Source organism: Leptonychotes weddellii, chromosome 2 (genome assembly GCF_054177405.1).
Source record: "Leptonychotes weddellii isolate Sample4059 chromosome 2, ASM5417740v2, whole genome shotgun sequence".
Taxonomy (NCBI): Eukaryota; Metazoa; Chordata; class Mammalia; order Carnivora; family Phocidae; genus Leptonychotes; species Leptonychotes weddellii.
Window position 1 is genome coordinate 85,963,784 of NC_138370.1, and position 15,630 is coordinate 85,979,413.

General features: G+C 41.5%; 1 protein-coding gene across 5 annotated transcripts; it reads right to left on the minus strand.

Annotated features, from left to right (window-relative positions):
- Window positions 1-8,486: 8,486 nt before the first annotated feature.
- On the minus strand, window positions 8,487-15,320 carry SPRY1 (sprouty RTK signaling antagonist 1). 5 transcript variants are annotated; one of them, XM_031036777.2, is made up of 3 exons: window positions 15,163-15,320; window positions 13,517-14,428; window positions 8,487-10,696 (listed from the first exon to the last, which is right to left on the minus strand). In XM_031036777.2, the coding sequence occupies exon 3, from the start codon at window positions 10,639-10,641 to the stop codon at window positions 9,682-9,684; it is 960 nt and encodes a 319-aa protein (XP_030892637.1). In that variant the 5' UTR covers window positions 10,642-10,696; window positions 13,517-14,428; window positions 15,163-15,320; the 3' UTR covers window positions 8,487-9,681. The 5 variants fall into 5 exon arrangements, with proteins under 5 accessions (XP_030892637.1, XP_006741399.1, XP_030892638.1 ...); XM_006741336.2 differs by lacking the exon at window positions 13,517-14,428; XM_031036778.2 differs by lacking the exons at window positions 13,517-14,428; window positions 15,163-15,320 and adding an exon at window positions 12,497-13,442.
- Window positions 15,321-15,630: the final 310 nt, after the last annotated feature.

The following is a 15,630-nucleotide window of genomic DNA, read 5'->3' on the forward strand; positions in this document are numbered from 1 at the left end:
GGCCTCTTAAAAGTACTTTTCATATATTTTTCTCATTCCGCTGGTTCACTTTCCTATTAGATGTTTATCCTTGGATAAGTCATTTCATCTCTCTGAGGTCAACTTTCTTTGAAATGAGGGAAGGGAAAACTAAGTAGCTTTTAAAGTCCCTTCCAAGTTTGATTTTGAGTGGCTTCAAATTATTCTGTAATCTTAATTCCCAATCACCTAACACATATATTCCCCAACCACTCTCCTTCTTTGTCCACCACCGTCACCACCACTTTTGACTTTGACAAACAGGCAGAGAAAAACACAGGAAATAAAAACTGACACTGAAATTGCAAACACTGTTTTTAAACTTCAATGATTCAAGATGTAAAGCCTGAGGGAAGACGGAGGCGGGGTGCAGAGGGAATGGGGGGTTAATGTTTTTAGATAATCAGGAGAAAATGGTTGGCTTACTGAATTTTCTAGTTCTGGAATTTGGTATTTCTGACAACAAAGCTCAGATCCATAATTCATTTTTCTGAGTGATAAACAATGAACTCTGTCTAGGGAGCTGGGGTGGAAGAAATAATTTAGTTTCTGTTTGATTTTCCAAAGCCTTTGATTCTCTTCTCTGCCTTGTTTCCTGCGTTCAGTATACTTCATTACTCATTAACTGTTCTGAGAGAGATGTGGTCTAGGGGGAGAAAAGATTCTTCAATCTGCACAATTAGTAGAATGTTCAGTGTGGAAAATTCTAGTCTCCTTATACATTTCATTTATACAAATGTTCTCTCTGCCCTATGTTACCAGAAATAACTTGAACAGCGCTGAGTCACCTAGATTCCTCCTCCCTCATCTTCCTCAACCCATTATCTCAAACCCATCCCTTCCTTTTAATTTCCATTGTCCTTGTCACATTCTGGCTGAGGTGTCAGCCATTATATTAACTATCTAGCTGGTCTCCCTCTTCCACTCTAGGTTATCCTCCACAGCGCTGCCTGAAGAATCATTCTGAAACTCTAATCTGGTCACGTTACTCTCCTGTTTATAATCTGTCCTGTTTGTGACTCTATTCACCCACAGGATAGAGCTTGAACTCTTTAATATGACGTTCACACTTTCCATGACTGGCTCCTATCCTTCCCACAGGCACCTTACATTCCAAACATACTAAATCACGTGCAATTTTTCCATCATGCCATCTTCATTCCCACTTACATGCCTTTGTACTTATCTGAAATGCTTTTCTCTCTCCTGTCTACCTGATGAATAACTACTCATCTTTCACACTTTTTTTATGAAGCCTTCCCTGACTTGCAAAGACAGATGTGGCTGCCTCCTCCCAGAGTGATTCCATGGCCCCAGTTACCAACCAACATAATAGCACCAATCGCATGGCTAAAAACTTATGAATTACTAGCCAAAGCCTGGGATCCTCCGCACCTAAGATACTGTTGTCGAATAAATGATTAAAGGGTTGACAGAGCCAAGCAATTCTTTTTTTCTCACAAAACTGCCTATATTGTTGACAATAGAAACAGTTTCAAAAAACTGCAAAAACAAGAATTCAATTTGGTTATTAATCTCAGCATGTTTCCTTAATTTGAAGCTTTTAAGAATAAACCTAGCAAGGCAACCAACAACAAATATTTACTGAGCTTCTACTCTACTGCAGTAAGCACTGTTCTAGGTATTAGATAGCAAGAGGTTAAATAGACATATTTTAGTTTCATTTTATTCTATTTTATCTTCCCTAATTGAATTGTGTTTCTGGTACCAAAGAGCAAAAAGCCAAAAACGGTCAAAGGCAGATATAAAGAAGAAATTATAGGTAGTTCCAAGAGCAGGTCTACAAGCCACAAACTAACCCATGAGAACTCCACATTCTCTGTAAATAACTCTGACACCAGCAGTTTTCTTTACAAAGATAAGGCCTCTCTACATTTGGAGTACAGGGAAGATTCTGGGTGGCCCAGAAGAATAAAATGTACTTCTGTTAAGGAATCAAATTTACTCACAGCTTCTACTGCAAATCTGCAACATGCAAACTCTGTGAAGTAGACAGGGCTAAGATCTTGGACCCAATCCCTCTGCCTTCTGAAGTGCCTCTGAAGTGCACAAAAGCTTAAAGAAGGGAATGTGGGAAGCAAAAGGTCTTTGGCTCTGTATATTATTTTGACTGAATTGACTGGTCAATCAATTTTCACGAAGATATTTTCTTTATTCAATAACTGACTTTAACAGACAATTTGTGCTATGAATGGAGCACATCTCATTTGAAATAAATTCTACTCCATTTATTTATTCCTTATTAAGAAATCATATTTTTATCAGATCCTAATTACTTAATTTATAATCCATTAGCTTAAAAGCAAGTTAAACTGTCTGAAAACATCCTTTCCGAGCATAAACACCAGCCTCTAAATTTTCCTCTCCATCTCTACCTCTGGCATCTTAATACCTAAATTAACAACTCTTTTAATGCATTGGGTTTTCTTCCTCTTTGGCTCCAAAAATCTCTCTACCTCAGCTACTCAGCAGCACAGAGAAACCCCAGATTTCTTTAGCATTTAAAAATGGCCCACCTTCTAAGATCTTGACTTGAAAATTCACCTCTGTCCTCAGCTGTCTACCTTTCCTATGTAGGTACTCTCTGTAAACCTGCATTTCATCCTCATGGGAAACTTTATCCAATTATTCTGGCCAGTCATTTCAGCATACAGACTACTGCCCTAAAATTCCTGACCTCTTTCAAATTCACCATTTCTTATTGGCCCCTTATTCTCTGCCTTAACTGCTCCTTTAACCAGCTGTAAGCAATGTCTAGATAAAATCTGAAAATGCTTAGAGATCCACAAAACATTCTCTGTTCAATCTAAGCTGAGTTCTGGGCGCTGCTCTTCAACTCATCAGTTCTTGCTGAGTATGCACTAGCATCCCCACATCTAGCCATTCTAGACCTCTGCCCTCAAGAACGAATTTCAGTGCTGGATGGAACTTACCTATCAACAGGAGACCATCCTCTTTTTTTTTTTTAAGATTTTATTTATTTATTTGAGAGAGAGAGAGGGAGCATGCACTAGCAGGGGGAGCGGCAGAGGGAGAGGAAGAAGCAGCCTCCCCACTGAGCAGGGAGCCTGACGTAGGGCTCGATCCCATGACTCTGGGATCATGACCTGAGCTCAAGGCACACACCTAACCAACTGAGCCACCAGGCGCCCCGACCATCCTCTTTTAATCAAAATTAGAGTGTGTTTCTACAAGTTCCTTGTTCTCCCTCTTAAAATTCCACTATATCTTTTTCTTCCTTCTCTCCTTTTATTCTTCCCCCCTGGGAGAAGAGCCATTCTTGCCAGGATTAAAGCACCCCTTTGTGCTCTCTTCTAAATCCTCCTCCCTCTTCTGGGATTCTGTTCCTTCAGCTATTTCCTCTGCTCCCCGCCCCTTCTTTCTCAAGTACCCTTGCTCTCTTCCTACGAAAAGGCTTTGGAAAAGGCTCAAGTTTGTTATTCTAAAAATCCTCCTCAGCTGTTACCTGCCTCCAGTTACTTTCTTATCATCTCAAAATTTCTAGAATGAATAGACTGAGAGCTGTTACCTGCATATACTTACCACCCATTCGTGTCCCAATCCCTTGCAATCCAATGATTACAGTTTCACCTAAATACCACTTACCAAATCTAGTTGAGAGTCTCCACAGTTTTTGACATTTAATTACTAATTTCCATCTTGAAAGTGTTTAGATTCTAAAACACACCAATCTCTTGGTGCCTATCCTTCTTTGGGCAACCCTCTTATCTATTGGTTCTATATTCTCCCTCTGTCCCCTAAATATAGGTATGTCCCTAGCCATTCTTTCCTTTCGGGATCTATGCCACAGATTCCCTATCACCCCCATGTGGATGACAGCCATCACCCACCTCTCTTAAACCCTAAACGGTTTTTTCAATGACCTGCTTGCAACTCACTCACACTTTAAGTTTATCCCAACAGAACTCATAACTTCTCCCACCCCACGTAACTCCTAAACTAATTCCACCATTTCTTTTAACAGAACTACCATTTGCATATTCACCTTGCTGCAAACCTTCAGAATCACTTTCAATTCTTTGCTCTATCTCAAACCCATATATGAGTAACTGCAAAGTCCTATGGATTTAACATTTGTAATACATCTTAACTCACATTGACACCTTCTTTCCTTTCCTACCAACCTTCAAACCACTTCTGACTCTTAATACCTCTGGCTTTTTCTAAACTGGCCTCCTTATCTTAATACCTGCCATTTTAATCTCCCACAATTCCCCACATACCTATAATCGAATTCAGAGGTTCTGGGCTGTGGCTGTGCCTTAGAATGATCTCAGTGCTGCTAAGAAAAAACAAGAGCCAAAGTCCTCCTCCCAGAGATTCTGACTGAAGTGGCCTGAGATGGGATCTAAGCACAGGTTTTGTTTGTTGTTAGTTTTTACTCTCAGATGACTTTAAAGTATAGCTAAAGTTGAGAACCACTCACTGCTAGCTAGCCAAACTGGAAGTCAGTTTTCTCAAACACACACTTTGTTTTCTTACATCAAATTTTATTCAGTTAGTTTTGTCTGAATCCCTTCTTATGGCATTTATTTCTCTGCCTTGGACTGACATCCATCCATTGTGCTTTAACAAATTTGTTCAGTTTTATAATTTATAAATTAACCTGGAACTTTCGTTCAAATCCCCCTTCCAACAAACCTTTCCTTCCTTCCAACCATTTTCTACCACATGTTCACATATAGCAACTAGTTTTAAGACTGTTTTTGGCAGCTAGATCATGACTTTAGGTAACTAACCTCTGAACCTGACTTCTCAGCTCTCAAGGTGTATTAGATGACCTCTAAGTTTCCTTCTAGCACTAAAATTATGATTCTATATTTATCAAAACAAACTCTTGGCCTACTAGTGAATGAAAGATGCTTCTAGGACATTTTCCCAAATATGCCCAACTCAAAACAGTTCTAGGTTCTTTGATAGTTTTTGCAATTAGTTATTACCATATCTATCAGGATTCAACCATCTGATACCAATCTTTTTAACAGTGCAAAATAGAACATTTAAATTTGCTTTTTAATCACTATGATCCTAATGCAACCAAAACAGTGATAAGAAGTAGCATCACCTAAATTCTTAAATCTAGATGCCGAGTTGCTACTACCTTTTACAAACTGATTAGATCAATTTGTTATTACCATATAAACCTGGCCAGAGGAAGCACACATGCTCAGTTTTCCAATGAAGTTGTTAAGTTTAATATTAACATAAAAAATAATCATGGCAATGAAGTCATTTGCTACTTATTTTTGATAGCTAAGGGCAAATAATATACGCAGAAAAACATTCCATTTCCTAAATTATAGTCAAATACATTAATTATCAAGTAAAAACTTTCTGGTAGAGAATGAAATGGTAAAAGCTAGTGTGCAGCATTAAGGTACTGGCTTGCAGCTAAGAAATGAAGAAAATCCTGTATCAGATGAAGGAGTCCTGGCTGTACCCTAGTTCTCATGAATAGCTTATCTTCCAAGCTAGACCTGTGCTTCTACATCCTCAAAATGAAGACTTGAAGCTAAAAAAGCAGTTCCAAAATTGTCTGATAAAATCACCCAAGAAGATTTTTAAAAATACAGAATACAAAGCTCCTCCCCTAGGATTTTTCTGATATAATAGGTCTGAACAACAAGAGACTTCTGAATTTTTAACTAGTGACCTATTTGTTTTTATACATGGTTGAGAAGTATGAAGCAAGATACAAAACCTACTTCTAGCTCTAAAATTCTTCTGAATATAGAATAATGCACACAGATGTTCAATAAATATAGAAAAATGGCTTGGTAATAGTCTGAGAGAACATTAAAAAAATCAGTAACTTGTCAATTAAGTACATGGCTATTTTTATTATATGGAATCAGTGAAATAATGGGGAAAAAAGTCCTCCAACTGTCAACTGGCCAAAGAGAGGATTTAAAGTTTTGTTTTCAAGATGTTTAAAGACATGAAACTCTCTCTTGCAATGAAAACAAATATATATAGTGGGAGGTGGGATAGGTTTTAGGAGAACTGTCTAGACCCTCTTTTTTTGTTTCAAAATTTCAGTGTTTCAAGAAGAGATTGTACTTTTTCGGCTAAAGAGCTATAAACAAAACATGTCATGTATTCATCACTTTATCTAAAAACCGGGTGGAGGGGATTCAGGAAAAGGAGACAATTTCAAAAATAAGTCAGTCTTCTGGAAATGAATCCTCTGAGTTTGGTTCCAATATCAATTTTAGGGTAAAAACAAGACTAGTTTTTAATTCACTTCCTTTCACTTTAAAGAACATTGTTTTTTACATTTTCACTTTTCTTAGTAATAACTGGAATGTTCTATGGTTTGGATTTTGGAAACCATATAATAATTATTACAGACTATAAGGTTTCAACTTAGGCCTTCACAAAATAAGTGTATCTACTTTTTTGCATTTCATTTTCCTGCTGGGTTATATTTTATAAACTCTGTTGACAGGAAACTACTCAATTATAGAAATCCCATATTGGTTTTATTCACAATTAAATTATCTAAATAAAACTTCTCTGAAATGAAAAAATTGGCAGTCAGAAAATATGCTGGAAAGAAACTACTTAACAAAAATATTCATTCTGTCAAGCTGTGGTAGTTGAGGAATAGGGACAAATTCATGGAATAAGAAGGAAAGAAGGCTATCCCATCTATTTGGTATGTTATTTTTCATTTTTAAGTATCAAATAAATAATAAATCAAATTAAGCACTGTAAGAAATTTCAGCTTTGCTGGTTGCTTTCAAAGCCTTAGCACTATAAAATGATGATCAATATTAAGTACAAACACCTAGGACTCATAAAGACTTATGAGGACACACCCTAATATTTTTTCCTTCTAGGTTTAAACCATCACAAAGGAGGAAGTTTCGAATCACAGTGTTTATACTTTGCCACCTGACAAGCTTGTCAGAAGTCTGAACTTCTACTTATTGCTACTTCCAAATATGGGCCTGACATTATGCCAGAATGCATATAAAGCCCTAGCAGCAGTAGACCACCATCTTAATATTGTAATTTTAATGTATTCTGCATATAGCCAGAAGTTAAAACTCCACAACATACCTCATTCTCATAAAAGTTATAAATTTCTTTCAATAAAAGCTACAGCTTTAGTCTGGTTATTATAGCTACAGACAGCTCTTACACCAGATCCTAATTATACCGAGAGTCTGAATAATAACAGAAAAAAATTACACGGCATTTTGAGGGAGTCTGTGTTTATATACTTCGTTAAGGAGCCAATCTCAACCAAAAACCCAATTTTAAGGGACCAGTGATAACATTACATAATGAGTATAAGAGAAAATAACTTCACATTTTGAAATACTATAGATTATGAAGTAGCCTCCAAAACAAATACTCATTTCTAAAATGCTCCCGCTTTCAGAGCACAGAGAAAATTTTTGATTATATCAAATGTCACAATGCCAACTAGTAGGTTTAGTGGCTTGACAGAAAGCATTAAAACAAGTTTCTACCACTTATGCCTTGTCTAATTAAAAGAAAATCAAAGCTTATTTACAAATAACACATACTCCTAAAATTAGCAGCCAAATCATCCAAAAGACAATGCCCAAAACAAAAAAGCCGGGTAAGAGTTTTGGTAGTCTAAATCGCAGGTTCAAATTATGTCAGCATCTTATTCTGAAAAGCAGATAATTTTTCAGGTTTGACATATCACTTAGGAATGGGGAGTCAGTAAAACTGAGTCTGAAGATTCACATAAACAAAATTTTATCAGACCCAAAGATTCTAGCTATGAGTGGTTTCAGTAGACTAAAAAATAAAAATACTTACTTTTATCTAAAGTTTCAGGCCCTCAGATTTTCTTATTCCAGAGAACGTGACAATATGTAATTTGACTGGGCCACATTAAAGACTTAAAGAAAATGAAAAGGTAGGGACAGGAATATTTTTAAAACATCTCTTTGATAATGTGAACTATTCCCTTGGTGCACTCTAACATCCAGAATGTTTTATTAAGGTGACAGTGCCAGAGACTCCTAGCATGCTTATAGAACTAAGTTCTTTAAGTTTTACTGATGAAGACTAATTTTTGGTTAACCCAAGAGACTTAAAATAAACATTTTTTAAATTACAGACACATTCCATTCCAAGAAATTATGATATACACAAAACATCGTGCTTACAAAATAGCCAAAGTAGGGAGTGACTGTTAATATTAATTGCAAAAAAAAAAGTTCACTTTATAAAGTGATTCACTTGGGCATTTGTTGAAACAGAATTTGGATCACAAAATTTTGGTTAATGCCTTTCCAGGAAACATCTAGTTCAAAATTTGAACTCATCTATGTCTAGATTCAGTATGTTAAGGAAATAAAATGGGTGCGTATGAAGAAAGAGTCAAAGCAAATGACAAAAATCACCATAATAGTACAGGCTAATAAATGAAGAAATCAAGAGACAGTTTCATTAATTAATATATTTTCTGCATTATAGTTAACATATGTACTTTCCTCGTGTCACCTTATTTTCCGTTATGTATTGATATTTTGTTATATTCAGACATGAGTACATTTCAACAGTCTTTTGCAATAAATATCATAAAATAATAGAGATTCGCATAATAAATATTCTTTACAATAAAAAAGTTTAACAGACTTTTGTCTTAAAAATAGTCAGAATTCAACTTTGTGATTTATACATAAAATATACAAAAAGCACCACAATTTGTGGTTAAGGCAATGAAAACACAGAAAAAATTAGAATTACTCAGCTGTTAACTAACCAAGGGGCCAAAAGGACCATTAAGGGGCCAAGATCACTTTAGGCAGCATAGTTCTGTGACATCTATAGATCGATCAGCTATAAATATCAACTTCAGTTACCCAAGTGCCCTCAACTATGAGAAATTTGGTAAAAAATGTGGGGTGTGGAAGGAAGGCAGTTGAGTCCTTCACAAATATGAAAGCCAGAATAAAGATGAGCAAGATACAACCAAAATATCTCCAATGTGAAGATTTACATTGTAAAGCAAATCTAAAATTACATAGGAAAGAAAAATACCTGGCATCTCCAGAATAAGAAACTGAGGGGAGAGAACTCTGAGGGGCAAGTAGAGGGCAGTGGTTAAAGGAAAATTTTTATGTTATAACAAAAATATATCCCTCATGCTTCTTAAGGGTCCAATGCTATGAAGATAGCCCTAACTGGAGACAGACTTAATACATAGCTTATTTAAGCAATAAAAACGTTGCTTCTTCAAAAACCAATTTCCCTGCTCCCAGAGTACCCAATCAAAAACAGCTCTAAATCATTGTAGATTGACTGGGTATGTGTGTGGGTATGTTCACGTACACAATTTTGATAAGTTGCCTGCAGAACAAGAAGGCTACACAAAAGCCCACTAGCTCTCAATACCCTCTTCAATGGATGGCAGAGGCTCTTGTTGTAAGTGGGAGCCAGGTGCAGTTTCACAGTCCACTCTTACTGAAGATCATCCATTTGAGAAGAATAAGATCCATGAGTCAAACCTTGGGAACAGGGGAAGAAAGGCAGGAAAATTGTAAAGAAAATAAAACCAGTATCTAAGAGAATCTTTTTAACAGCCACAGCTTGAAAGCTAGAAGTTCAGGAGGTCCAACCCACTTCCAAAAATCATGATGGTTTACCCTGACCCCTGGAGGGGCAGCTCTCCAGCTTACAATAGACAGTGTTGGAGTTCTTACATCTGCATCCTGGGCGATGGATCCAGTCATAACACCCCCTGCACAGTTTCAGGCATCCCTTAGCAGGAGGATAACAGAGTAAGCAAGGTAAAAATAGAGACATGGCTCCCATACACAGGTACCTAGAGCAGCAGTGGGACTGTGAACAGGAGCAAGGATTATCCGAGTAAGAATCCCCTTCATCATCATTGGAGCAGTGGTAGAAGATGCCCTTGACTAAGCACATGCAGGTTCCATATTCCACCATGCTCTCAGCAGAGCAAAGGCACTGACGATTGCAGGCCAAACAGGATGGCAGGGTCCTGGGAGCTGTGCATTCTCCACACTTGCACTTCCCACACTGTTCACAAATAAATTTGTGCTGTGTCAGGTCCTCTTTCAAGGAACCCTTCAAGTCATCCACAATCAATTGCTTGGGCTGGGTCCGGATTGCCCTTTCAGACCTATTCCCAGGGACTGGTCTGGTTGGTGGTGACCTTCCTAACAGTCCCTGCTCAGAAGAGGCACTGCTGTTGCTCCCAGAACTGGCTGCACTTCCAGTGCTGGTCGATCTGCTCAAAATGGGGCCTCTGGCATTATTTGAGAGTCCTGCATGTCCCAGGTGGCTTGTAGGTCTATGCTCATAGTTGTTATTCACATTAACTGGTATGATTTCATGAGTCCTTTCATGCTTTTCTTGTCTTGGTGCTGTTCGAGGAGCAGGTCTTTTCACCACAGATGGCCCTTCCGTGTATTCGTTACTGCCTCTGATGGCCTTGATCTGGTCTAAAGACAAAATAGCAGCAGGCTGAATTTCTCTCTCATAGTCTAACCTCTGACGGCTATCCAATGTAGGCTGCTGGATCACAACTAATGAACTGCCACTGCCATGTTGATTTTGGGGATCCATGTGTAGTGATCTCGAATTCTGGCAATCAGTGGAAACCTGGCATGCATCTGAAATCCTAAAAGGAAAGCAAAGATGAAAAAAAAAAAGAGAGAGAGAGAGAAAATAAATGACAGGAAGCATTTGGTGGGGGGGAATCCTGTCAAGTCACAAATTGCCTTGTGTTTACACCTGGTAATGATCTCCTTCATCAGCGGATTACAATGATGCTGGGGTCCTGGCCAGAGTCCAATTCCAAGAGGCTGAGGACCACATCATGGAAGAAGAATGCAAGCAAGAGACCCCATGCCATAAAAATTAAGTTTTCTTCAACTTCTAAAAAGCAGAATCAAGAAGTAATGCCTTTCTGTTTACGAATCTAACAAATAATTAAAATGGAGTATGCCCTTGTAGGGAATATTGAGTATAAGCACTGGAATAGCTCTCATCTAGAGAAAGCTCGATATCAGTTCACTGGTGTTTTCCATAAAGGAAAATACCCACTTTTTAAAAAATTAAGAATGGATTTGGTGCTCCGGACTTTGTTATTTGTTTGGTGTTACAAGCATTAGATTAATAATGAGGAAATTGGTCAAGGTATGCTTCATGCATTAAAAAAAAAAATCCAAGAGACTTCAAATGAATCTCAACATAAGAGAGCATTTTCCACAGAAATCAGGGTTTTAAAGCTTTCTCATTATTATCTACAAGATGCAAAAGTGAATATAGATGAATATAACAGTTCTCCGTGTTTTATAGCCTTAAAGCACGTACACAAAACTAATGTACAATGCTATGATGTTAAAAAGCACTCACATTTGAAATCATGAAAGGATTTTTTTTTTTTTAAGTTTAAATTAAGGGATCACTCACGTAACAAGATAACTTTCATGCACAAGTATTAGGCCTTTAAAGCAGTATGGAGAAATCCTGGCCATTTTAATTACCTACATTTCCTCTAATTTAAAAATCTGTATTTACATGACAGATCTTGATTTTCAGAAGCACTGCCAAATCTGAATCAATGTGCTTCTTGTAATAAGTACAGTAAAATCCTGATTAAAATAAGCATTTTATGTGTTTCCATACCAAGAGTAAGTTATTTCTAATTTATAATGCACTCTTCAAACACACACAAACTACCAAACATAAAAACATTTCCATTTTCAGTCAATAGTAAACCAGAATATTTCTCACACAAATTCCTTCTAAAGTCCACACAGATCCGTTCCAATTCAAGAATGAAAAGAAAAAAATGTCCATTTTCAACTACCACCCTGAGCCAAAAACACCAGCTTAGGGAATAAGGCAGATTGAAGTCCATTTCATCTCTTAACTGAACTGAAAGTCTATAGACTATGCCTTATATGTTAACTTCTTGGAGTTCCCCCTCCCTTTTTCTCCCAACTAAGACCTCCCAAGTTTCTACTTTACTCTACCTTCTCTGTACATGAGGAGAAACATATTCGTGATCTGCTGGGCTTAGTCCTGGATTCCTTACGGACTGTTAAAATATTCCATCGTTACTCTGCACACACAGTATCATTCCTCCTTGCAAAGAACTTTTAACCCGGTGCTTTAAAAGCAGAGTATCCGAAAGGTCGGAGTCAGATCCCACTGTTAAGAAAAGCCGTGGAGGACATGGAGAGTGTAGTAAAAACACCAGGCACACCTTTCATCTGCGTTTTAAATGACAGTTGTAACAGAGTTCACGCTGGCTGGTGAATTCGATTACCAGATAAAACAGAAAATTAGCCCCCTCCGATCTGAAGCAAAGCCCCCTTTCAAGCACTGACAGTCCTCGATCCATCCCCAAACACCACTCGCACGCTCTCGGCAACCTGTCTTCCCCACGGAAACAGGAATCCAAGTGCAATACCTTTTCGGACAATCCCATCACATCCTAAGGATCACCGTGGATTTCCAACCCATTTTTGCGTATCTCGCCAAGATTTCTTTCAGATCGTGAAGAGCCTTCCGAGCTAACGCAGGCGCCAAAAGCAAAACCACGGCATGGATAGTTTGTCAATAAATATCTGTCTATACTTGAAAGGCAAAGCCGGATTCCTAAAGGGCCGGCCAGAAACGAGCCGGTGGCAGGGGCAGCGGAGAAGCGTCGCCACACTGCAAGTTAACGACGGTGGAGCTGCGCCCTCTGCAATCCGAGCTGAGAGAAGCGGTGAATAAATAGTTGACGGAGAGGAAGGAAAAAGTTATGAATGAAAACAAGTCTTCTCTCTCTCCCTCTCTTCAGGCAGGAGGAGGGGAGGAGGCTGAGGTTACCATTACCTCAGGAGGGCGGACTTCCCATTTTTAAAGTGGCAGCGCCCTCTCCCCTCCCCTCGCCGCTCCACCGCTCTCCAAACAAGAATAAAGTTGAAGCTCGCTTTGGCGCAGACTAATTCTGTCGAGAGGGTTACCCGCGAATTCCGAGGTTTGCCTCCCTAGACACACGCGCGCGCACACACACAAGCACGCACGCACACGGCCTTTCCCGGTCCCCCGTCTGAGGAAACCCCTCCACAGAAAACCTGCCGTTGGCACAAGTCAAGAAGTTCCTCAGAGCCCTCCCGGGAACGCCGCGAAAAGCCTCCTTGAGTCCATCTTTCGCGTGGAGGGGTTCCTTCAAGAGGACAACCCGGGCCACCGCGCCACCACTCCAGGAAACTGGGGATGGGAGACCCTACCTCTTCGCCCTCCGCAGCGGCGGAAGGTCGCCCACCGGGTTACCCAGCCCCGAGCGCCCCGGGAGAGAGGCGGCGCCGCGCGCGCAGGGGTCACCCCTCCACTTCCCCTCCCCCTCGCCGAACGCCGGAGCCCGCACCTGCCGCGCGGAGCCGGCGGGGTCTACGCCGCCCCGCTCCCCCCCGCCGCCCGAGAGCGGCCGCCCGACACTCACCTAGGCCGAAGCGATGGATGGGGGCCAAGCCGTGCAACCCGGCCCAGGTCCCCGTGCGGGCGGCAACGTGCACGCGCCGCATCAACCGCGGCGGGGAGGACGAGGAGGCATTGCCCCTGCTGCGGCGTGCCGGCCCGCGGCCTCCCCCGCCCCCACCGGGCAGGAGCGCTCCCCGCGGCCCCCTTCCGGCTGCGGAGGACAATTCACCGGAGACTCCGCGCGGCCCAGCGCAGCCGACCTCTCACAGCTCGCGTTCGCCGCGCACCTCAGTAACATCCACCTCTGGGGCTTTTCTCCTGCAGCCCCCTTCCACGAACCAGGAAAAAAAAAAAAAATCCCTTCGGGAGGGCTCTCGAGTCCCTCAGAAAAGCGAGCCGGGGAACGGCAGAGAGAAGAGTGCGTGACGCGCCCACCGACTGACACGCTGTGCTCTGCGAGAGTCCTCCTCGGGTTCTGAACGGTCCTCGCGGGAAAGTAAGGAGTGGCGGCCCCCTGACGAGTGAAAATCCACGTCACGGACGTTCGAGACTCTGCGGCGCCCGGGACGGGGCTCGAACCGGTGTCTGCGGGCGGGTCACGGAACCGTGCAGGCCCCGGCGGGGCCCGGGAGCGCACGCCTGCGAGGCGAAGGTTGCCGCGCCCCCGGGGGTGGGGGTGGGTGGGATTTTTTTTTTACCCGCTTTTTTAGGGGTAGCGGTGAAGGGAGCGTGGTTGGGGGATTCTTCTCAAGGGAAGAGGCGGGGCGTCGTCTCTTGGCCCCCGCGCAGGTCGAGGCACTTTCCCGATCCTGCACGCTGGGCAAGTGGGGGCACAGCGTCCCCCGGAACTCTGGTCCTGGCAGGGCAAGCCTCTCCCCGGCAGCGCTCGCTCCCAGTCGTCCGACCCTTCCGTCCCACGGCCGAAATGCCTGCCCTAGAGGATTAGCGATTGGAAAATAAAACAAAACATTAATTTCCCCTTCTTTCCAGGCACTCGGACGCGTACCGCGCTCAGCCGCCCGGGCGCAGAGTGGAGCGGGGTGGGCAGCCCGCCAGCTCGCCCGCCGCCCCGCAGCCCGCTGCCATGTGCTGGCTGTTGCTGCTCCCAGTGATTGACAGGCCGGCGCACAGTCGGCGTGTCAGCAGCGAACCAAAGTAGCATGCAGTCTTGCACGTTTTACCGAAGTGCTTTTGCCCCTTGGAATGCCTAGGAGTTCAAACAACGTTCAAGCAACGCCTCTGCGCACTGGAAATCAATACACAGAGACGGGAAATTCAGGTTTTAAACAATTGCTTCGCTCGGGACTCGGTCGCCAACAATGCCTAAACAAACATGTATTTGGTCCACACACCGAGTGCCAGCCCCTCTTCGGCAAAAACCACCCTGTTTTTCACACAACCGACCGTTTCAGACTTTAAACTTGTTACCATTCGGGTAAGAAAAAAAAGAAGAAATGAAAAGGACCCTGCTTTTTCTCTTATCAGTAGCATTTACTTTAAGAGCATTAGTTTTAGCAGTGGGAATGCTACTGGTAATTTGAAATGCAACCAGTAATCTTAGATCTAAAGCGAGTTCAAAGAAATGTTCAGTTCCTTGCAAAAGCCAGCATTTCTCACCTAATCTTTCCTAAAATATCTACAGAATGAAAGGAAGGAAACAGTTCTTACCTAAAGCAAAGACTGGAAATTGCTTTTCAGGCACATTTACAGCGACTGCAGCTGTTCCTTATCCAAGGTAAGGAGCTCTGTCCGCTGCTATCACTCCGCAAACCACTGCGTGCCTTACAGAGCAATCTCACTCCGGCTCCGCAGAATTTCAGCAGCTCGCCTCCACCTCCACCTCCACTCCAGGACACGCCTCCAGTGATATCATATGTCAATCACACGGGCTGCCTGAAAACCTGGAACAGGATTTTTCCAACAGTCATTTCCTCATTCGTGTATGTGTACCAACTTGGAAATGTTGCCCTGTACACTCTTGTGATAAACATCCTCTAAAACTTTGAGATTGTCTCTAAAAATCCTGCAAATGCAGTTTGTCATAGAAGAATCCTTTAAATTTAGTCATCAGTCTCAGTGAAAGGATTAGTGGACACAACCTTTAAGGTTGAATTAGAAAATAATATTGAAGAATAA